Genomic DNA, 23515 nt, shown 5'->3' with positions numbered 1-23515 from the left:
ATAACTCGTGGTATCGAGACTAGGCATGTGGTGGATTTTTTAACTAAACTTTTTGCTAGAGAGGGCATCCCTAACGCCATCCTCACAGATAATGGTCCCCAATTAGTCTCTAAAGAGATGGAAAATTTTCTGTTAGAGCAAGGAGTTAAACACAAAAGGTCTTCCCTTTACCACCCAGAAACCAACGGTATGGTTGAGAGATTTAACCGTGTCCTTAAAGAGACTATTAGAATGGCTAAGTCTGCTGGCACAGATTGGAGAACAGATGTCTTTAAGAAGGTTAAGGTTTACAGGTTATCTCCCCATGCCGTTACTGGAAAGACTCCTTTTGAACTTTTTAGATCACGCACTCCTAATACCCTTGTGGTACCGGCATGGGTCAATGACTTGCAACCACCTCCTCGTGATGACTCTGATGAGTGGATGTTGCGTGAACTTTCTAGAATTGAGTCTAGAAAAAGGATGTTTGATGAGAGACATTCTGTTAAGGTCACACCTGTTAAAGTGGGAGATTGGGTACTTATTAAGAATCCCTGCAAAAACAATAAGGCTCTTTCTGCTACCTTTAAGAAGCCTATTCGTGTCATCAAAGTTTTCAAGAACGCCATCAAAACTGCTGATCATCGTGTTTGGAATTTGAACAGGGTAGTGGTGGTTAGCAATGATCTTGTGGAGGCTTCTTGCAATCGTCATTCTCAAACTCCTGGAGTTGAGTCTTCTCCACTTCTTCGCAAGTCTGCAAGGGTTCCTCATTCTCCTAAGTATTTGAAAGACTATGTCACTGTGTGATCTATGCTTTAGCATTGTTTAGTTTTCTCTTGATTTATGTTTCAGTTTTGTTTACTTTTCCCTTATGATTTTCTTCTTATTGTTAGAAGGGAGATGTGTGGCATCCTGGCTCTGTGTGTCTGTGCCTCATGACATAGCTGCGCTGATGTCATGAGGCACTGGATTCTCATATGGAATGTTATCCTTTGATCACTAGCAGTTGCTATCTTACATTGATGCTGGCTGCATGTCCACCTGTGGATGGGATCTTACTTCTGAATAAAACCTGAACTTTCATCTACAAGTTTGTGGCTTCATATCTTACATTACGCTCCTAGGAATGGAAAATAATTTGGTGTCTTTGCAGTTTATTTATCAATCTATTAAGAGTGAAACCCTTATTGAGAATCTTCTCCAGCATCTTGGGTTCAATGCGGGCCTTCTCTGAGAGAGTTGAGTAAGCCCTTAATTTTTTTTCCATATCCTTATATGCTCTTCATCCCCAATCTGCCATTGGGATATAGCCTCAGATTTACCCATAATGGTGAAAGAAAGAATACCATGTTCATTCCACTTATTATCAATTACTGCCACAGTCTTTATAAGGAAAAAAGCAGGGTAAGAGCTTATGATGTAATCAATTATCGTGGAAGCATTGCATGTTCTATGAGTCAGACGAGCCGGAACATCAGTCTCTATTCTACAATTCACAATGATGGCATCTAACTCCCTACATGATTCCAGCAGTAGTGACCTTCTCTTACTTACTCTCGATCCCAATAGGCAGGAGACCCTTGGAATATTCATTGCTTCTTCTCTTTCATCATCAGTAAAGTCTTATCGCATGATTTGAGATAGCTGCATTAAGGTCAACAACCCAAATTATATTGCTAGTCTTGTCCTTCTCTGCAATTCCTTTGCCAAAATCAAAAACAACTTTTAAGAGTGTGTCATTCTCTTTATCAAGCAGTATATATACATATTCACCAAAATAAACTGGGGCATGGAATAATCTCTCCCTATATTGTTACAAAACAATATGCAATGAAGACAATTCAAAAGGTGATAGAACACTTCATAAGTCCATGAATAAATTGTGCTAAAAAATGAGGCTATGCCACCTCTAGCATGCCTTTTTCTAGATTTCTTGCGGCGCAGCTAATAACAAAGTAAGCTTCCACCTAAACTAAATTTTTGCAGAACCCCGGGTATCTTGTATACATATTATCTGTGTGTTTAGTGGGCCAAGATTTAAAACCTTCTCAACACTTTTGGAGCAGCCCTCAAAGTTCCAAGACAAGATATCAGTATGATTGTCAAATATATTAACTACATGGGGCTGCCCTATAATCCTTATCATCATTTAGGGCCCCTGGCAACCACTGCCACTGAAGCAAAATCATGCTGCTAAGAAATTAATTCCTGCTTTACAAGTGAAACCCTTCTACTCCCTGCTTTGCAGGAAATTACAGTGAGCTTTGCAGTGCTCGCCAGCTCCTCAGGCGAGATAATGTCCTTCTCTAAGAGGGAATACCTGTTCGCATCACTATAGTTATTTAGCGTAGATCTACAAGATTTTGGAAGGTGCGGAACTATATCAACCCCTTTCAAAATAAGAAAATTCACAATTTTCAATTACTAGTTTGACAATTACAAGTGGCTAAATGGTAACCATTGCTTTTTCTCACTGCACACATTTAGTAATTGAGCTAGTTTTATGTCACTGCTTCAATCATCTATAACTAGTTTATTTGAGCCAAAAGATACAACAGGAAAAATCTATTTGGGGCAAAATCATCATCATCAGATAGCACAATAAAATCAAGAGTCTTCACAGTCGCAGTCACCTCTTTACCCTTTTGATAGCCAGGTGACCTTTTCTGGTTAATCATGCAAGAGTCCCTATTTCTGAGGCCACTTAGTGAGGCATAAGATAGGGCATTTCTTGTCCTCCAATTTGATGCCTTCAGCCTGGTTCCTGGGTCGCATGACTAGGTGTAGTTGGCCTTTGTGTATTCCCCCCAGACAGTCACACAATCGGGGGAGGGGTGTTGGCAAGACAAGCCTTCCTGACAAGAAGGGGGGGTGGAGTTGTGCACTGACCCACTTGCCCTGTACAGACCCTGCCTCAGCTCACAAAGACATTCACACTAGCCTTTGTGACTCCAGGCATCATGGGACCAGGGCAGGGAGGCAGGAAATTCCATACACTTCTGGGGGGGGGAGGGGAGGTGGAGACTCAGGAAGTTACTTCCACTTCAAGTCTGGCACCAGCAATACAGTTAGGACCCTCAGACCCACTCTTCAGTTTACTTCTGGACCTGGGGAGGACTCTAAGAGCACTGCACCAAGAGGACTGCCTTGCAGCCTGAAGCCTTTCCTATGCCCTCGGAGGTCTGCCCTGCTGCTTGAAACCCGCTTTTCTCCTCAAACCCAGGACTACCAGAGTGACTCCAATGACTATTTGGATTGCCTCCTGATCTGAGCCTCAGGGAGAGAAAAGGCAGTAACCATCGTGAACCCACACATGGACCCAGCCTGAGTGAGTCTTGGGCCCTCGGAAGTGGTGCTAAAGGTGCCCACATAGCCCAAATCCAGAACTTAGGACTTAAAAATGTTCAGCCAAAAAGTGCTCTAACTGAGAGGAAACCGGGACCTACCTGCTCACTGATCTGCCCAAGGTGCATCTCCTGTTGGCCTGACTTAGCAGTAGCTCCTGCTACATTGTTCTGAGCAGCAGCAAATCATGTTCAGCGACTTTCAGCAGAAAGAGTATCCGACCTTGTGAAGCACTTGTTGGCTACAGTCTGCAGCTTTGTCCCGTTGGAGATTTTCAACTTCCAAAAAAGGGACTAAGTCCGATCATCAAATCTTTACAATTTTGTCCTGCAGATCCCCGGCAGTGGCGTCTCCTACTTGGACACCACTGGTTGCCTTGCTCTGCTGACCTTAACAATCTCAGACATTTTTCCTCAAAAATTCTTCTAAGTCAGAAGGTAAGTAGAGACCGGGACCAAACCACTTTTTGTATCAGAACCACCCTCCATTGTGGTCAGCCATAACTTTCGACTTTGCCCTGGTTTTTCTTGACTACATGTCCGTGGTTGGCACACTGATCTTTTATGTACTATTTTTCACTAAAACGTTTAAAAATGTTTCCTCTGGTTCTACTGATTGAATTTTTGTTGTTTTGGTGTCAAATCATTTATTACATTTTACTCTGTTTTTTAATTGGTGTGAGTTTTTTCAGTATTGTGTTCTCACATTACTGTTTGTGTGCTGCATAAATATTTTACACATTGCCTGTGAGCTAAACCTGACTGCTTTTGACCCAAGGTACCACAGGATTAAATACAGTATAATTTATTGACCTTTTGTGGTTTACTATGACAATAATTGTGGCTGTTGCTTGAGTAGGCTCCCCTCCCCTCAACCAACAACCCAATTTCTCACAAGTGCATTCCTTTAAACAGTGGGTAGTCTTGTGTAAGGCCTTGGATGAGGTGGAGGCAAAGGTTTGGGAGGTTGTTTTGCAAGCTCAGAAGGAGATGAGTCCTGGAAGCATGCATAATATTCTGCGACGATAAGTCAAAGTTCCCTGACAAGGGCTATTAGGACCTGGAGCTTCATCAGCTCTATATTCTTCAAATGGCTCAAAGGACCCCATGAACAAGATTTGCCTTCTACTCCATCAAAGACTAAGCAGTCTGCTAATACAACTTGCATATCCATCTCTTCTCCAAGCAAGTTTCTTTATCTGAGCATTCCCCTACTTACTGGTCCTCCTTCTCTCCAGTCATCAAAAAACGAATGATCCAAGCCTTCTACTGATGCATCACTAGCTTTCAAAACCCAGGCAGCCTCAGGGCAGTCCCACACCAACAGATCCTTTTCCACCAGCCAGTCCCAAACAACCTGAAACTTTCTATTGCCATTTCCAGTGTTAAATGGTAATCCCTGACCGTATCTCAATAAAAAAGTGTCAGAAAAATTACCTACTTTCCAAATACAGGGAAGCTTTCAAAAGGGCCATCTCTTGGCAAGCATAACTCTCAAGACAGTCCAACATTATTCAATACCTATTCTAAACTGTATTCTGACTGGCCAAAGGCATAAAATAGGCAATAACCTTATTCATGGATAATCTCTTGCTGTTGGCCTACAGTGGTAAATATCCTACAAAGGCTATAAGGCCCATGTCCACACATTTGTAAAGGCACTCTGCCCTCCATCACCAGATATATCAGTTTCATGTTATTAACAATAATCTTCACCTTCCTCATGGACAACTTCAAGCATTACTAGCACAAGAGAGTCCCCTCCTGTGGCAACCTCATCACCACTTGCAACTCGGAAGCATTAAAATTGGATGCTCTGCTTAGTTGATCCTCACCAGGCAACTCTGGAACTTGCTCTTCCGCTAACATACACAATAATGAAAACAGCAAACACTTGAAATGGAAACGCAAGTCCTCTGCTAACCCACCCAGCCATCCTGTCTCCTAATGCAATATGTGTTGAGTGCTAAAAGTATATTTCTTTATGGAAGAATATGAGAGGAAGATTAATAAAACCCTCAGTGTAAGAGCATTCCAAACATGAGAGTTTGCAGAGATAAAATCAGGCTATAGCTATAGAATCTTGGCATCTCTAAAAATGGATTTACAAGCTATGGACATTCCTGAACCAACCTGAATTCTTGACTTTTGAGGACTGATTCTTAGTGTGAAACAAGACAAGTGGGTTGAAAGTAATACAGTATATTTTGAGAGACATGCAAAGGTGAGAGATTAAGCAGAGTACTAGAGACAGAAAGAGTAATGCAATCAAAATGGAAAGAAACAACTGTCAAGCCAGCTTTAGAGCGAGGAACAGTCTTTAGTAGGAGCAGTGATAAAGGAGGACCCCCTCAAAAGCAGCATGTTACCGCCATCTGTTCTGGAGCTTCCTGAAGATTAAACCACAAAGGAAGTCAGAGGTAGCAAGCAAAAGTCTGATTCTTCCACAAAGATGCCAAAAAAGAGCAGAAAGACACCAGTTTATAAATGTGAGCTTGAAAATTAAGCATAGCTGTGTTTAATAAAACCCAGATATTCCACTGTGGACACTTTCAGTGAAGACAGAAAGGAAAGCCAAGAATCAACCAGATATGAGACCCAAGGAAATGAAATGAAGAGCAAATGAATCTTGGAGATTCCATATCTTAGGAAAAGATTAGGTTCTATCAGATAGTTCTAAGACAGTTCCCCAGAAAGTAAATTTCACTTAATAATGACACTCAAAGATAGAATTGCGTGTCATTGGCATATTGGTAAATGAAACAACTCCATCTTCCCCCAACCTCTACCAAAAATGGAGGGATATCAACTCACGTCCAATGAGATCTGATCACCTTCCTCCTTCTTCCCGTTAATTCGGGCAACGCGTTGCAGGTTCTTCAGGGCGGTCTCGGTTTTATTGTTCACTATCAGCCAACGAGCTGATTCTGGCAACCACCTGCCAAAGGAATGGTGAAAGAACAGTTACAGAAAAATGTCAGGACTTTCCTATTGTGTGTTTATTATTGTGTTTAACCTGATTCTACATATTCTAATTTTGGGTCATTAAGGGGACTTATGCATAGACAAATAAAACAACTTGATCAGGATCGCCCCACTTATGAAGCAGGGAAGGCAGGGTGCTCAGTCCTACAGGATGTACTTCGGCCACTGAACCGCAAAAGATGTGCTTAGAAAAAAATTGAATACAGTAGCCTGCTGGATGATGCATCCTGCTGCTATGAAAAAGCAGATGCTATAGTTTTAAAACGGTGCGGATCAAGTCATCAGGAAGCAACATGTTTAGATATAACCTTAATGTAAATCAAGGAAGTTATCCCAGTGATATCTTTTTCTTAACTAACAAAATCTTCAAATTAATGGTACGTGAATGTGCTCTGTTGAAAAATGTTCTCATTGGTAATATCATCCATAAAGTTTCACCCTTATAAGGTAGTCATCATAATATTAGTAAGGGAGAGTGAACCTATATACAGCCCATGTCACAGAACCTACAGTCTCAGACAGAAACCAACAGGCAAGGACAGCATAAAATACAAAAATATGAACTATTGAAATAACCATGTGGGACATTTATGAGTGGACCTGAGCCTGTACGGCCATGAGAGCTGGAATGAGGAAGTGCCTTGTCAGAAGACTGCCTACCATCTCATTGCTGTTAAGAGCACAGCAGCCATCTTGAATTAGATCAGGAAAAATATTAAAAACAACACTGCTTCAGAGTCCTGCGTGAAGAAAGGTATCATCAGTACAGATTCAAGTGAACATTGGGGGCTAACAGTGGCCTTCATGACTGATTATAGGCATCGGAAGTAGATCTCGTTAAGTGTACAGAGTCCTCTGAGGATGCTCTCAATTAGGGAGCATCAGCAGTCTAAGAGCTGCCCTAGGTATGGACGCAGCGAGTTCTGGGTGTTTCCCACAGGTGGGCCTGAGCTGATGAATCTGTTCTTCCTGAGTATGGACAGCTAAACACGTTCTCTCTCAGGGGATGTGTGACAGCCAAGGCTGTCCTGCCTGAGGGAGCAGCATGGGCAGCAAAGGATGCACTCGAAAAGAGGCACAGGGCAGATGAAGATGCTCTCTCTGGCCGCAAATGCCCAGCTGATGAGTTGATATCAGGTGAGCACAGGTAGCTAAACATGCTTCCCTATGGCCATCTGGGCAGCTAGGGATTTTCTCAATATGCGTGACATCAATCTGTTTTCCCTAGGTGCATGCGCAGCCGATCACTGTCAGTTTAGGATGCTCTCTGGATGGACATGAGCAGCTGGAACTTTGCTCCTTGAGGGATTAAAGGCAGGCGAAGGTCTTCTCTACATGTATGCATGAGCAGCAGCAGATGCTTCTGATTAACCCGTGCTGTACACCGATCCACAGCGTGGAAGAGAGACATCTGAAAGATTCTTTAAGCAAGAAGATTTGATTTGAGATATTCTCCTTGGGGGAGCATGGGCCACCAGCACTGGAGGTACTCATTAGGGGTATTATCTGCAGGCGGGCACTAGAAAACAAGGTGATGTCCCTCAGTAAGGGAACGGAACAGCCTACGTTGCCTGCCATCTTGACTTTAACTAAGTATCATAAAATCATGGTAGTGGACACTGTTAAATGATGATGAAAGGAAGACTGGGGATGCAAGAAAAGCAGCAACAAGGGTGTCAATAGGCAACAAATGGTACAGGTGTCACAGACAGATTCCTATAAACTAAAGGCACTTAGCTCACCATGAATATAGGAAGAAGATGAAAAAGGGAAGAGAGATTGCAAGCTGCAGCCAGCGCCAGTCTCTGAGCCAGTATGCCATGCCTGCCAGGACCACCTGACCCCCAGTGCTGCAGTAACCCTGAACTGACACCACGATGGCCCGGAAATTCGTTGGAACCCATTCCAGACCTTGAAGAAAAACAACATGCAGTCAGACAATACCATGAGAACAAATCAAATATGCAGAATGAATCCCAATATGGATCACACAGACTGAGAGATAGTAAGGGTTGGCATGACGAAAAGGTCTTGTAATTCAGTACTCTCTACTCATTTATCTCTACCTCAGTTCGTTTTCTATCATTAGGTGAGGATGGAAAATGCTTTATGATTCGCCCAGAGAGAAATGGTTCAGCAAAAACTCCTATCAATTTATGGCGATTAGAGATTCAACAAATCCTGCTGTGTTCGGGGGTACTGTCTGTGAAGTAGTTCGAGTCCTAAATCTGCTGTCGCAACTCTGGTAAAGCAGCATTATGTGCCCTTGAAAAGGAAAATGTATTGAATGAATAAACCCTAAAATCATTTGTATATGTTAAGGCTAAACCAGGCGGCTCCGCCGAATAAATAACTGGTGTGAGGGACCACCACATTGCTCAAATCTCGTCTCATATCACAGTTTGTTCTTTCTTCCTGTGGGTGTTAGGACTGATCTGCAACATATCCACACTTATTGCCCTCTTGGAGGCAAGGTAATACAGTGTGACTTAATATAGTACCGACTCTCCCGAAGCTCGGTTGGCATAGCACAGGCTGCTGATATCATCTGCAAAGATGCAAACTACACTGTTCTTTTTCTTCTAACTAATTGTATCTTCCTATCCTACGGCCCAGGATAATTCATTGATCTCTCATTCATACCCTTACTCCTAGTGCCTTAGCTGTCTTTAGGAATATCTGCCACCAATCTCAGACTTCTGCAAACTATTCATGGAATTAGTTCAGGACCTTTTATAGATCTTTCCAAAATCTCTCACGTTGATACAGTCACAGGTGGACTGGTTTACGTTTTAGTACATGCAACTTCTGGTTGCTAGTCAGTATCATTCTCCAAGACTTGCTAGATGTACAATGATCTCTGCAGCAGGTGGCTTAAGCCCCTTAGGGCTAGATGTAAAAACAACAGTAATATTGATTACCAAATAGCGATTTTTGTGAATCACTATTTTATAATTGCTATTACTAATGGACCCAGGGATGATCCAGCCCCTATTCCCAAAACAGCGCAAATAGACCTACCGCATGAATACTAATGATTTAGGTCGAAATTTATGACTCACTAGGATTTGCTGCTATCACAGGGATGGTGGCCTGCTAGGGTCAACAGACTACCCTGTCTGTGATTTCTTTTTAAATAAATACATTTTCTAAAAATGCATCCCTTTTTCCTTAAAGGAAAATGTTATGCATTTAAAATGAAAAGAAAATGTTTCAAAATATGTTTTTTTTCAGAGCAGGCAGTGGTCCAGGGAACCACTGCAATTCTCTTAAAAATATTGTTTCAAACATTCTCAAAGGGGAACATCTCTGTCACTCTCTTAACTGTTTTGCTGCCAATACTGGAATAATCTTCATTTATGGTATCAAAGTCAAGCAACATTAAAGCATGCTGTACATGGTTCCACCAAGGCAATTTAAATGATCCATTTGAAGTAATTACCTCCCTCTTCAAAGGCAAACAAATATCGCCATGGTCGTAATCAAAGGCCAATATAAAACTGAGGCAAGAGTAATAATATCAGCAATAGGTATGAAACCCAGTCCCAATTAGAGAGCATTCAGGGGAGTGACAGGGTCCAATAATAGCAAAGTTCCTAAAAATCTACTCTCTACTTGATCGAGAATGGAAGCATCTAAGTAGCCCCACACTTCGTCTGTATATAGTCGCAGCTACTGCATTAGCACATGCAAGAGGGAGTTCAAGAATTGACTCACAATCTTTTCTTTGCATCTAATAACAGCAGATGTGGCTTGTCCCAAGATGGCTCTCTCTCTATGCTGGTTTCAGACCGGCTTATCATGCAAATGTGCATACACACAAATAAAATTGCTCACCCGCTCTATTTGCTCACTGCTGATGAAGAAAGAGCTCCTTATAGGGGGAAACAGCACTTACCACATGGTCAAAACCACGCAATTCCATTACAAAGGATCCATTACCATGCAACGTCTTTACAAAACAAGACTTTACCACGACTATACCTTTACCACGCATGCCTTTACAATGTAAGGCAAGTGTATTTAAAGTAAGTGTATATGTATATATATATATATATATATATATATATATATATATATATATACATATATATGTATGTGGGGAAATATACGTATATAAAATATATGTTGGAATTCAGCGAGGTATTGGGTGATATGGGTGTTTTTAGGGTTCAGGGGAGGGTAGGAGTATTGTGTGGTAAGGGTGTTTTTAGGGTTAAGGCATAAAGGGTGGTAAGGATGTTTTTAAGATTTAGGGTTGGGTATGGGGGAAAAGGTGGTTTTAGGGTTTAGTGATGGGTAGCACTTTAGGGTGGTAAGGGTGTTTTAGGGAGTAGGGGGTGGATGGGGGTATATGATGGAAAAGGTGGTTTTATGGTTTAGGGTATGGTAAGGTTATTTGGTGGTAAGGGTGTTTTAAGGTTTAGGGTGGGTAGAGGTATTTGGTGGTATGTGTGTTTTTAGGGTTTGGGTGATACAGGTGGTTTTAGGGTTTAGTAGTGGGTAGGGGTATGGGTGGTAAGTGTGTTTTTAGGGTTTAGGAATGGGTAGTTTTAGAGGGTGGTAAGGTTGGGTTTAGGATGAAGGGGTGGGTAAGGGTGGTGGTGGTGGTGTTTTTAGGGTTTAGGGTTGGGATGGTAAAGGTTCTTAAAAGAATATAGAGTTTGGGGGTTGCCCCTCAATTTAAAGAAGTAAGGTATATATCTGAAATGAACAAAAACGAAAATTAAAATTAACATCAAAGAGTAAGAGATCTGGTTTTGCACTGTAATGTCTTTTCCCCACTTTTTCCTGCATGTATATGTTGTATTCTCCATCAGCCCTTTTTGGCACTTCTCTCTGCATGAACAGGTTGCACTTTCTATAATGGGCGCTTTACTCATACCATATTTATATTTATAATCTAGCCTTTAACATTTCTAGAAAGTGGTTTGATAACAAATGGTACTGCACCAAGATTGTGAATTGGTAGTGAGGTTTAAAGGGGTATTTTTAGGGATCAGGGCTAGGTTTGGGTTTTGGGGTACAGGGGTACTTTTAGGGTTCAGGGGTAGGTTTGGGTTTTGAGGTACAGGGGTATTTATAGGGTTCAGGGCTAGGTTTGGGTTTTGGGGTACAGGGGTATTTTTGGGGTTTAAGGATAGGTTTGGGTTTTGGGGTACAGGTTATATTTATAGGGTTAAGATGGGTTAGTGTTTAAGGGTGTTGGGGCATTTTAAGGAGTAAGTGTGGGTTATGATTATGGGGTGCAGGGGTATTTAAAGGGAGCAGGGTAGAATGTACAGAACCTGGGAAGAAAAAACAATGAAATATTGGGCACAACGCTCGTTTTTTTTTCCGTAATCCCGCGCCCCACACACGCCTACACCACCAGCACACGCCCACAGCACACGATATGAGACATGGCATGAACAGCGGAACCTACCACACGCCCCCAGCGTTTATCACGCCCCAGCACACGCCCACAGCACAACGCAGACACGCCCACAAGGGACTACTTTGCTGGTACGGTTCGTTTACCTTTTAAATGTATATGGTGGGCGTCTGCATAGCCTATGTCCTTCTGCTGCAACTGCCCTTTCCAACGCTGTATTGGGTGTTGTGATTGGTGCTGTAGTTCCTGAGATTACCCGCCTCAAAGGTTTGGGCTCTCTCTTTATTATATTAGTATAGATATATACAGAAAAAGGTGGCCCCCAAAATGCAAAATCCCGATGCATTTTTCAAAGCCTTCTTTAGACAAGGCTACAGCAAAAACTGCTGAACATAATGAACCTAGTTTTTGTGATTTGGTGTCAATCCGTTCAGCAATTTTTTAGTTATTAAGGTTAAAAAGCTGCTATCGCGGTAGTCCCTCGTACCCAATTAAAATAAATTGTAGGTTTTGATAATCCCAGGAAGCTTTTTTTTTTCCTTAAGTCAATTTACCCCTGCAGGAGCAAGCGATCTGATTAGCTGCATTGTTAAGACATTCATGGTAAAGGTATATGCATGGTTAAAGACCGTATTGTAAAGGAAATGCATGGAAAAGGTAATGCATGGTAAAGGCATGCATTGTAAATGCATGTGTGGTTCAGTAATATACCACCTTATAGTTTTTTGTATCTCAACCTTAATTTTCGATAAGTTAGCATTTAGCTGCTTTTCTGTGCAATAACAGTTAGAGATGCTCCTCCATAACAAAAGTCTATTTAGCAAAGATTGCTTTCCCCAGGGACTTTGGTGATATTGTATTTTTATAGGTCAACCATACAATCATACAGTCAGCACTAGCTGGTTACACACCCTCTTGCTGCTATGATTTTAAAGTTTGACGACGTTTGAATCTACAACAAGTGTTTTTAATCTTATATTGTAATGATTTTAAGTAATCACACAATAAAATTCATGCATTCATTTAACTGGTTTTCTGTGCAGTAGTCTGTAGTCTATAACAACCTTTAGGGGTTTATGCAAAGAGAGCTTCAATGTAAGCAAAATTGCATAATCTGCAAACAGTAATACAAGGATCCTTCTGCTGCAGAATTTTAGATTGTCCACATGCATGCTCTCCAGATATGGGCCCACGTCATGCAAGAATAACGAAAAACGCAGACGAGTTAATACATATGGCTGGCGCACACCTGAGAGGATTAGAAATCTATCAGTAATCTCTCTATTCAGACCATTGCACACTTGTGCTGATTAGAGTGTAGACTTTGCAGTGTTTTCAGTAGTGGGTAGCTTATCCCTTGTTGGTTCAATGTAAGCCATCATTGATCTCTATTATCCAAATCAAAAGCTGATTTAAGGTCAATAAATGTTACAAACAAGGAGACTCTTCCTTGCTTTACATATTACGGGCAAATGAAATACAGGTGCATTACCTGTTCAATTGTTCCGAAACCCTTCCTAAGTCAATTTGATTATCTGCTGGGATATTTTTTCATCCACCCTTTCTTGTATACAGTTAAAAAGAACCCATCCATAAATCTTACCTGCTCCATCTAGAATTGAGATAGGACTATAATTGGATGAGTTTGTTAGCAATTCCTTTTTATCGATCAGACCAGTCTGGCCCATCCTGTTTTTGACTCTCCTCCAAAATTTGCAAGTTTCTACAGTAAATATTTTCCATTTTCCGTACTAATACTCACTTAGGCAAATGTAATTCAAGAGAAGTCCAGAGAGCCCAACGCCACTAAGGAAGCGGAAGATGCAGTAGGATATGAAGTCTGGGGCAAAAGCAGCTCCTGTGCCCATGATTGCGATCATCAGCAAAGACCATAGTAGGACAAATCGGCGCCCAAACCTAAATTGTAAAAACATGGGTGATCATCTGCTGGGTGCATGGTTGTCACATGCAAAAGATAGTTATTAGGTACATCCCTTAATCACAAATAGCCTTACATGTACAACGTTTTAGCTTCCATCTCTAAATTGGTATTCTGATGTTGGTGCAACTACAGACGTCAGCAACCCCAAGGAGCGAAACCAGGCAGTGTGGTGAGCCAGGAAAATGAGGGACAAAATAGAGTGAGGCTTAACCAGTAGAACAAAGGTGCGTTATCACTGCATACCTTTTGAAACCTCACCTAGAGTTTTGGTCCAGTTCTGTAAATCTTATCAGAAGTAATGTATACAGTGATGGGTACAACCTTAGAGGTTTATGTCAAGTCCTAAACAGCTCACTTGAAACATATGCCAAATATAGACACCACTTCTGGAGTACTGTGCTCAGATATGGAGTTTGTCTTTTGACTAATGTTTTGAGAGGCGGGGGTGAAAGTAAATCTTGAGTCTTGTTTCTTATTCTGGAGTTCCTTCTGCGGCACCATGTCTGTTGTGTCTAGTTCAGTGTACTATTTTGATTTTATAACTGGAGCACCATGTCAAGTTCTGTGGGCAACATCTCCATAAAGATGCAGACGTGGAACAGTCCAAGTGAGCCAAAAGAGCACCATCGGCAGTGTCAATCACAAAAAACGTACAACAAAGTATGCAACTACTTAAATCTTTGCAGGGTAGAAAAGTGTGAAGACGGTATAAAGGAGAGTAGTATATATTGACTACATTGAGTCTTTTATATTGACTTGCATTGATATCACATCCATTATATTCACTACCACCATATCTTCAAGATAATTGGATGTGATTTTTAGAATAGTAAATCTATACTTCCTTTCAGATGCTTACATTGTGGATATTGTAGTAGGTGATATTGCAATTATGGCATCTTTGCAAGCTGATTTCAAAGGCACCATATTATGATACGCGATCATGAATGAGGTATGTAAATCATAGGGTTGCAGGTCGCAATCTCGAGGTCAATAAAATCACCTGCACATATAGCAACTTCCGCACATTAACAACAAACATATTGTGACAGTAAGCATATGCAACAAAGTATAGATTTACTATTCTTATTCATGCACTTACGTAACATGACCATATGTTGTTATTCAATATTGTGCGCTTGATATATGGGCAGGTCAATTTTAAGGCATCAATTTTGTGATAGAACAGCAAATAAAGTAGAGGTGTGATCTTAAAGGTTTGGTTTTAGACCAATGAGTCAATATCAACATGAGTGATTACGGTCATGTGAGTGAGTACGCAGGAGTGCATCTTATTTCAGGGGTAGGACCTGTCACCCCCTGATTACATGTATTCTCATGTTAACAGTAGGGCCCTGAGAGACCAGCTGGTGTGCTACTAGTGTCTATGTCAGATTCCACACACAGGACATGCAGTATGATAGTGTGAACCTATGAAACTGTGAAGTGTTTGATCACCTCAACCTTCCTCAAACACCAAGAAGCACTAGAAATAAAGGGAGAAATTTGAATGCATTGAGGAGATGTATCGGTTCTGCAAGAGGAGATGTTGAAAAACATTTCACATTTTTAAACAATGCTTCTTGTAATTTCTGTACTGAACAAAAGTTGTTTTTAATGCTTTGTTTTTAATAAGGGACATGGATGGAGGTTCGCAGACAGACATGCTCTCCGTATCGTTTCTGAGCTGATAGAGAGGAGAGGAAAAGAAATACCAATGGTGTCCTGGTCAGCAGCTCTTCTGTGTTTTGGCGGTGAGGACAGATGCAGTGCTTAGAACCCATCATACATGCATTTCCTCAGACTATCAAGCTGTCCTTCTTTAGCAAGACTATTCAAACTGGCAGAATATTATTTGGCAAATGTGTTTATATGTGACTTCTTTTTTGCTCTTAATCCACTCTACCAGATGCTGGGAGGTGACTAAATCATGTGATGTTGTGCAAATCGATATATCTCCCAGGACCTCGGATTGTGTAACTATTGTAACGTAAAATATTTGATGTAAAATACAAAGGAACTATATATGATGCTGTCCAGTCAACCGTTCATCAAACTCAACAGGACAGGACCACTCACTCACATTAATGTGCTATGTAGGGCACCTCCCATTTAAGATCCCCCTTTAGACTCTAAAATGATCTGAGTGAAGTTCCTGCTGTTTCTTCAAGTTAGATTCAAGTAATATCAAAAAAGTACCATCAAACACAAATATCCCGGAGGACACACACTGGGCATCGGATGCATGACTGGCACACTATCCTACTAGCACTGGGCACGGGGGCACGCAGGTTAACACAGATGACTGATACAGGTTCAACATCCTGAGCTACCGCATTCGAATTGGTACCTTCAACCAGACGGTGCCACGGTTTCTATGCTTTGTGTTCAACTCGCCAATTTATTTATTGACAACTCTTCTCACGCTCAGGGATTGGACAGCATTAGAAGAACTTCAAGAATATTGTTTTCTCTTCAAAATGTCTTCCTTCCCTTCCCTCCACTGCCTCGCTAAGACTCCCCAAAACCCCTGTCCTTCCGAAAACTTTGAAGTACTCTGCTCACTCACAACACCCTCTGTTATATTCTCATTTTATTGTGTATCTCTTTAAGTAGTATGGTTATATGCCACTGCATGCGACATGTTTTCATTCAATGGTGTTCTATATTCCACATGTTAGTGGAACTGTAATGTTGTTGGATGGGAGAGTCAGTTACAGCTGGACTCTGATACATGAAGATGGATTGCCGTGCTGCTAATAAATATACCTCATATTGTTACTGATGTTTCCTGATTATTCAACACCCTCCCTACTCGTTGCACCTGTTTTTTAGTTGGGTGCACCACTGCGTTTATTAAGAAATATGAAACTTACATCCACTCCCCACAATGTGCTAAAGTAGGCCTCTGCCTACCCTGCTGCTGAGGTCATGAGGCTATATGTGCAGTACCCACCTGTCAGAGAGTCCGCCAAACACGACTGCTCCCACCAGTACTCCTGCCATGAATAGAGACTGGGCAATCTCCTTGAGGGGCCGGAGGTCGCACACCAGTTCCCACTGTGAAAGGAAATGAAATAAAACACACGCAAAACTTAGTGGCTTCGAGCAACGACACCTTCAGCTTACGTAGATCTAGCCTCTATAAATAAATACAACTTAATGGAGGGTTAGCATGTCACTAAGCACTCACAATAGTGTAAAATAGGTAACTGAGGGACAGAGAGATAAAGTTGTTTACCCAGGTGGGCAGAATTTTGGACAAGTGAGGAAGCAGGGTTACACCGCAGACCGGTGGCCCATGATCACACTGGGATGTTGCAAAGCCCATAGGTCTAGCCTTTATGTGCAAACACAGACATGCACATGTGAGCATTTGTGCATGTCTGTCTTTGCAGGTTTGAGCAAATTATAGCTAGCTTTATCAATGCCTGGGGTTATCAGATTGGGTGGGTCGAGGTTGAGTAGGCCTTGCATTCCAGCAATCCACCAAGTACAAATTCTTCCACACAAGTTAGGTCACATAGGCTGATTTTGTATGCTAAGAAATTGTCTGCAGAATCACAGTTCCCCAGGCGATGGCCACAATGTTAAACCTGAAAATTGAAAAAAATCCCACTTAAAGTACAAAATGTATATTTATTAAGTAGTAAAAAAAAAAGATAAATTAAATTAATTTAAATTAATTTCAGATATAAAATAGCAACTGAAACTGAACTCCCCTCAACACACTTTTCGTCTTGCATTGAGCCTTGCTCATAAATACCTGTTGTCATCTAAGTTCCAGGCCCAATTCTATAAGACTGGATTTTTTCTTTACATCACCCCGAACAAAATAGCGAAATGGGGAACTGGAAAGGGAACAATGTGTCCCAGATGCTCCAAGTATTCTGCAGACCAGGTACACATGTTTGCAACATGTCCAAATTTAAAACCTTTATTGAAGGCAGTACAACAATTTCTAGGAGTAGTACTGGCATTAGATATTCAACTCACCCCAACAACCATAATGATTGGCCTATTCGAAACTATCAGTAGCAAGGCAGGGGGCGCTTTAATATTTGTTGTTATGACCATCTTTAGGATCTGCCTGGCCTCACATTGGAAAGACCTGAACCCTCCTTCGTTCGCACAATGGCAGGCCATGCTGTTGGCCACATGTAATTTAGATAGGGCCATCTATGTTAAAAAAGGTAGACGTGCACAAAAGAAAGGGGTGGAGATCTGGGAACCGTTAATGAAATGGTTAGATGGTGTAAATGTACAGACTGTATAGGACTGTTTTTTTCCCTAGATTGTTTAAATATAGAAAAGCCCTATTGATTTTTCTTTTATCTCTTTTTCTGCGGAAAACAGAAGTTTTTTTTTCTTCCATCTTTTCTTTTTTCTCTCATTCTTCATTTATCTTTTTTTTCTCTCTTTTCTCTTTTTCTCTTCTTTTGAAATATGTATAATAGTATTGTATATACCAGTGAACAGTAACAGATACCCTACTTTTTATGTTTATAACCGGGTTGTATAGATTGGTGTTGGGGTGGGGGGTGGGGTTGGGGCTGTAATGAATTACTCTGAACAGATGGAATGTTTTTGCTGTATAAAAAAATAAATAAATGTAATTTCATTTTTTTTTAAAGTAAAGTTACATAAATGCTTATATTTTAAAAAGATTATTCGTGCATCTAAGAATAAACAAATTAAGTGATATTTAGATGTGTTTTTGATCAATAAATTCAATGCATTTATAAATTTGAAAGCTAAAATGTTAATTTAATTTAACGTTATGCCCTATGGCTTTTATTTTAAGTATGTATGCATGTGTGTATATATGTATGTGTGTGTGTGTGTGTGTGTGTATGTATTTGGTAGTTCTGTAGTGAAAACATTGTCAAAAGGCAGGGGAGTGCTGTACATTGTTAAAGGCATGCTTAAAGTCAACAAATAATAGTAGAGGATGCTGAGCTGAGCTGCGGACAGTTAATGTATTGATATGTAGTGTTCTCTGAAAGAGGTGAGTCTTGTCTTCAACTCTTTTCTAAATTGGAGTAGGGTTAGGGCAGTCCAGATGGGTACAGGGATGCTGTTCCAGATGCTAGTTACTTAGTTGGAAAAATGCATCTTGTCTTCTTTTTTCTACTTTACATTTCTTAGTCTGCAGTTGGTTAGTCTTCTGGCTTTGGGTGTGCTGGAAATTACCAGAGATGGTGAGCTGGTCTGCAAGATAAGTGGGGGTGCTGCTTGTGATTGCTTTGAAAATGATGTCACTAGTTTTGAAGATGGTGTGGGCTGGAAATGGGAGTGAATGGATGTCCACGAGGTTGGAGGTAAAGTGATCATATTTCTTCAGGCCCTGAATGGGACGTGTGTGGCAAGCAGGATGACCACTAAGAGGTGAGGCGCCAGTGTTAAATATGGGAGGCCATAGAGTAGGGCATTACCACCATACAATGTTAGAGTAAAAGACCTTAAACAGCATCAAAATCAATCTCAGGAAGAAACGGTTTGACTTTTCTTAGAAAAGAGAGATAGTACCAAGCTGCCAGGCATCTGCTAATAGATTTTGTAAACAAAATTACATTTGCAAGTTCAGCAAACTATAAATGGCCCATTCTTGATAAAACTTGGAATTTTTTAATTATTAGTATGACTAACAATTTCAAGCTTCTTTTTACGATCACCTAACTGATATAACATATGCTATACTAGTATACTGTAAAGTGGAATTATCAAATTCCCATCTCTCTGGCCAATAAATAAATTCAAATATAGATTACACTTTTTTGTGCGGAATCTAAACACATTTTTCCAGTGATGTCTTCTGTGCAGACTGATTCACGAAAAAGATGACCATCTTTGTATTTCATCACTATGTGGGCTAGAATTTGCTTATCGTCTAATGACACAATTTACCTACTTATAACTTGGATGGCGCGCAGTACTATTTACACATTCTGCGTGGATATTTATCAGAGATACTTCCATCCAAATGTTTACCACGTGCACTTTTACTTGAATTGTTGTATTAAAATAGCTAGAATGTGTATTCGTCGATGTTACTTATCACAACATTAACACCAGCAAGGGATTCTAGTCTCTCACAGATTGTTTTGTTGCACGTCTAAACTTTTTACTGTATCTGCCCTACTACAGTGCACCCAGCATTTTTTAGTAAAAGTAATGTTCCTATTACTGACTCTTCAGGTACCCCTCTCCTAACCTTGCCTCAGTCTGTGGCAGCTGTTCATTTTAGCCTGGTAATTGTCAACTAATAAATTTACAAGTCATGTCACAATATTCGCTCCCAGACTTTCTTCTTAGTTTAAAATGTTAGTTAGCATGCAAGCACTTTCCTGATATCCAGGTGGCCCTGCTCAATTAAGTAGACTTATGGTTTTCGCAAAGAATTCATGGATATCAGTGAAACTCAAATCACACTAATTAAAATATAAATTAACCAATTTCTTCCCTCTTTGTCTGGAGTGGGAACAAAGCTTTTTTCCAGTTAGTTACTCACACAGGCTGGCCTAGCAAAAGATTCATCAGTTTGGCAGAGAGGATACTCCATCACAGCCATAGAGTACAGTCTCCGCCACACTCTAAATCGGGATGTATATCCTGTATGCCAAATTGCCCTCCATGTCTATCCTTCATAGACTTTCTATGATTGGAATGTATTTTTATAGATGAAAACAACATTTTTGCTAAAGTAACCTCAAGTGACAAACTGCAAATATATTAAGAGGAGTCGTTCAAATCTGGAGATCTGATGATCGGAAGGAGCACTAAATTACCATACCTACTAAAGATTCAAAAGTGTACTTTTCTCTGTTTTGAATACCGGAGCTGGAAGATCACAATTTCCAACCTTGTCAGTGTGTCAACATTCATTTTATAATTCATTGTATACTTGTTTATTGATACTGTGAATATGCCCTTTAGTGTGAGATTCTTAGCTCCCTCTGCACTTCTCATGTTGCCTCGCATCAAAGGGCTTAGCTACTTTTGGTGCAATAGGTGCAGTGGCATTGAAGCCAAGAGTGCTGAGATGCCCATCGAACCCTGACAATGCTGTATTTTACTACACAACATCAGTCATAATTACCACTTTCCTGTCCTGCCCCCCCCCCCCCCCCCCCCCATGGCATCCTTTCGACACTACGGCTGGCATCATAAAATCAAATATTGGAAGAAGTATCTTTGTGTTACCTGCATAAAGGTTTGCAACCAAGCCATACCTCAGTAACAATTGTGGAAGCAAAGATGCTATCATCAAACACCCATCCATCGTTGCAGGGCTCTGTTGCCACATCCAGTGATGCTGCTGGCAAAGAAGCATTGGTCCCCAGGAGCCGCCACTGTGTTGCCTGGAAGCGCTGACACCTCTCATACTTCAAATCCGCACCCAGAGGGATGGAGAGCTTGAGGAGGTCAGTGGCCTCCAGGGGCTCAGTCAAGTTCAATGCAGTGCTGTTGACCTGCACATCAATCTGGCATCGGTGCTCTGGCACAGCTGCACTGAAGTTCTGGACTAGGTTGTGGCTGGCAATCATTAGAACTGGGATGGAGAGGAACACGACAGAGAGGACCTGGAAAAGGCCCATGCTTCCTACTTTTTCCAGAAGGTCACTAAAAGCCATGATGCCTGGCAACACAAGCTTGAAAGAAATATTTTAGGAAGGCTTTACTGAAGTTAGCAGCAATGAGGATATGGGCACTGCTTTCTAGCTTGTAGTGGACAGCAGTCTCTATATATAACCAGAGAGCTTGGTCCAGGTGTTAAAAATTCACTTCTGGCTTGAAGAGTTGAGCGATAAACTGCTGAGGTAACCCTGAGTAGCATGATTAATTGTATCCGCCTCTAAACACATCCTGCTAACTCTGTGATAGGAAACGTGTTTAATGGGGCAGAAACAGCGGAAGTGCCAAGGTGAAAGTTCAGCTGCTTTGCTTGTTAGACATCTCATTTTGTGGCTACTGATGAACAGTGTTTAAGAGACAAGCCCTCTCCAACATGAAAGAGGTTCACACTTGTTTTGCTGTGTCATGATTCACTTGAAGGGGAAACAGGATATTTATCTGATTTTCGAGTATGCAAACAAATAAAGACGCAGAGTCTGATTTAGAGCTTTGTGGATTGGTCAATTAATCAGAATCACAATGGGTCATGTCTGCCTTATTCCAAGTGCATTATATCTTAGGGCCCTAGTAATAAGGCAGATGTGTAATCAGAGAATCAGAGAATATGGTGTACAAACATTGCATATTAGAAATCCCCAAACACAAGAATACAGTGGTTAAAATCATCCAGTCAAAATAAAAATGTACTGTAGTTCGATCTGTAGAAAGCCGTTATTATATGGTTTTTACAATACCTGTATATAGCAAAGGTATACATTTTTTTAATGGAATGCATATTTATAGAACATATATTTATTCAATGTGTATATATATATGAATCTTTTAAGATGTACAGTACATTGGAATATAGATTGCGACAGTTTACACAATATAGCTAATTTGCACATGTGTAAATGAGGAAGGGATAGGAGCCTATCCGGAGAGGGTAGGAGTGTGGTGGTATTCAAACCAAGGACATCAAGCATGATATTGCACTATATGCACATTATCTTGCACTATATTGCATCAATTTGCACATTGTACGTAAGTTGCATTTGGTTATATAGATCAATTACAACGCAATAGCGAGCCTATGACAGCGAGTTTCAGGTATTTAAACCAGAATTCTTATGATCCCAAGTCTAAACATGCATTGTAGCAACTGCACAGTAAATTTATGCACTGTCACTTTAATATTGCATCACAGAAAAGAAAAAAAAGTGAAAAAAGTTGGCATAAAAAGAGTTCGGTGACAGACTCACGTGTCATGTGATCAAGGTACTGCAGTACCGAAACGCGTTATGGCCGACTGGAAAACAGCTAAATAAATAGGATACTGCACTAAATTTTGGGTCCGTGCTCCATGTTCTTTCTTTGAAAAGACTGCAAGCTGACAGCTCGTGGAGGTGGAGTTGTTTGGATATATAATATAATATGAAACAGCACATCTCCTCTCGAATGAAAAGAAGCAGAAACCTCGGCGGGGGTGAAAGGCAGCTCCGTTTATTAACAATGGAAAGGCGAATGCATTTCGGCCGGTGTGGCCTTCGTCAGCGCCTGCAGTAGATGTATGAAAAGCCCCATGTTTCTGCAGTTTAAATAAGTCCAACCGCACTAAGATATATATATATGAAAGTCGACACCTTGAGGGATTAGAAGGACGACAGCGGACCCAAAAGTTGAAGGTGCAAATATTTTATTCGTGCATATAACCCCGCACCTCAGCCATGACGCGTTACGGGCCCCCTTGGCCCTTGATCACATGACCATTATATATATATTGTCGCTCTAAGGTTGTCCACCTTTGAGTAGCACACGAGCAGCAGCTTGATTTATGTGTAGGTGAGGATTGGGATCCGCTTGTAGATGCCGTTCCGTAATGGATCTGCCCGACGCGTTTCGAAGCTCCATATGCTTCACTTCAGGGGCTTTAACGGAAGCGATGTGCGCAACTGCTAACCCACTTCTCCATTTTCCATATGACACACCCACCAATGGGAGGCTCAAATGAGACTGTGTATTATGGGAAGTGTGGTGCGGAAAGCACACAATCAAGTACTGTATGGACCCCGCAAGTGGGCCCGTCCTCGATCCCGTGTATGACTGCTGTTTCAATTCCGTGACCCGCAAGGATGACGGGGTGGTGCATACTCCGCGGCTGGACGGCCACGTATTAATTGTCGCTCCAAGGTTGTCCACCTTTGAGTAGCACACGAGCAGCAGCTTGATTTATGTGTAGGTGAGGACGGGGATCCACTTGTAGGTGCCGCTCCG

At 41.2% G+C, this 23515-nt stretch overlaps 1 protein-coding gene across 1 annotated transcript in view; it reads right to left on the bottom strand.

Moving 5' to 3' along the window:
• Positions 1–21348, bottom strand: part of LOC147692318 (solute carrier family 22 member 6-like) — an 80071-nt gene extending 58723 nt beyond the window's left edge. The window contains exons 1-5 of the mRNA XM_086938567.1: positions 20860–21348; positions 16584–16687; positions 13448–13602; positions 8054–8222; positions 6141–6264 (exon numbers count right to left, since the gene is read on the bottom strand). Coding sequence (XP_086794693.1) covers positions 6141–6264; positions 8054–8222; positions 13448–13602; positions 16584–16687; positions 20860–21261 — 954 coding nt within the window. The 5' untranslated portion in view covers positions 21262–21348. The remainder of the gene's footprint in view (positions 1–6140; positions 6265–8053; positions 8223–13447; positions 13603–16583; positions 16688–20859) is intronic.
• Between the last annotated feature and the right edge of the window lie 2167 nt (positions 21349–23515).

Source organism: Lissotriton vulgaris, chromosome 9, assembly GCF_964263255.1.
Source record: "Lissotriton vulgaris chromosome 9, aLisVul1.2, whole genome shotgun sequence".
NCBI lineage: Eukaryota > Metazoa > Chordata > Amphibia > Caudata > Salamandridae > Lissotriton > Lissotriton vulgaris.
The sequence above is the reverse complement of the archived record's forward strand: the minus strand, read 5'-3'. Positions and strand labels throughout refer to the sequence as shown.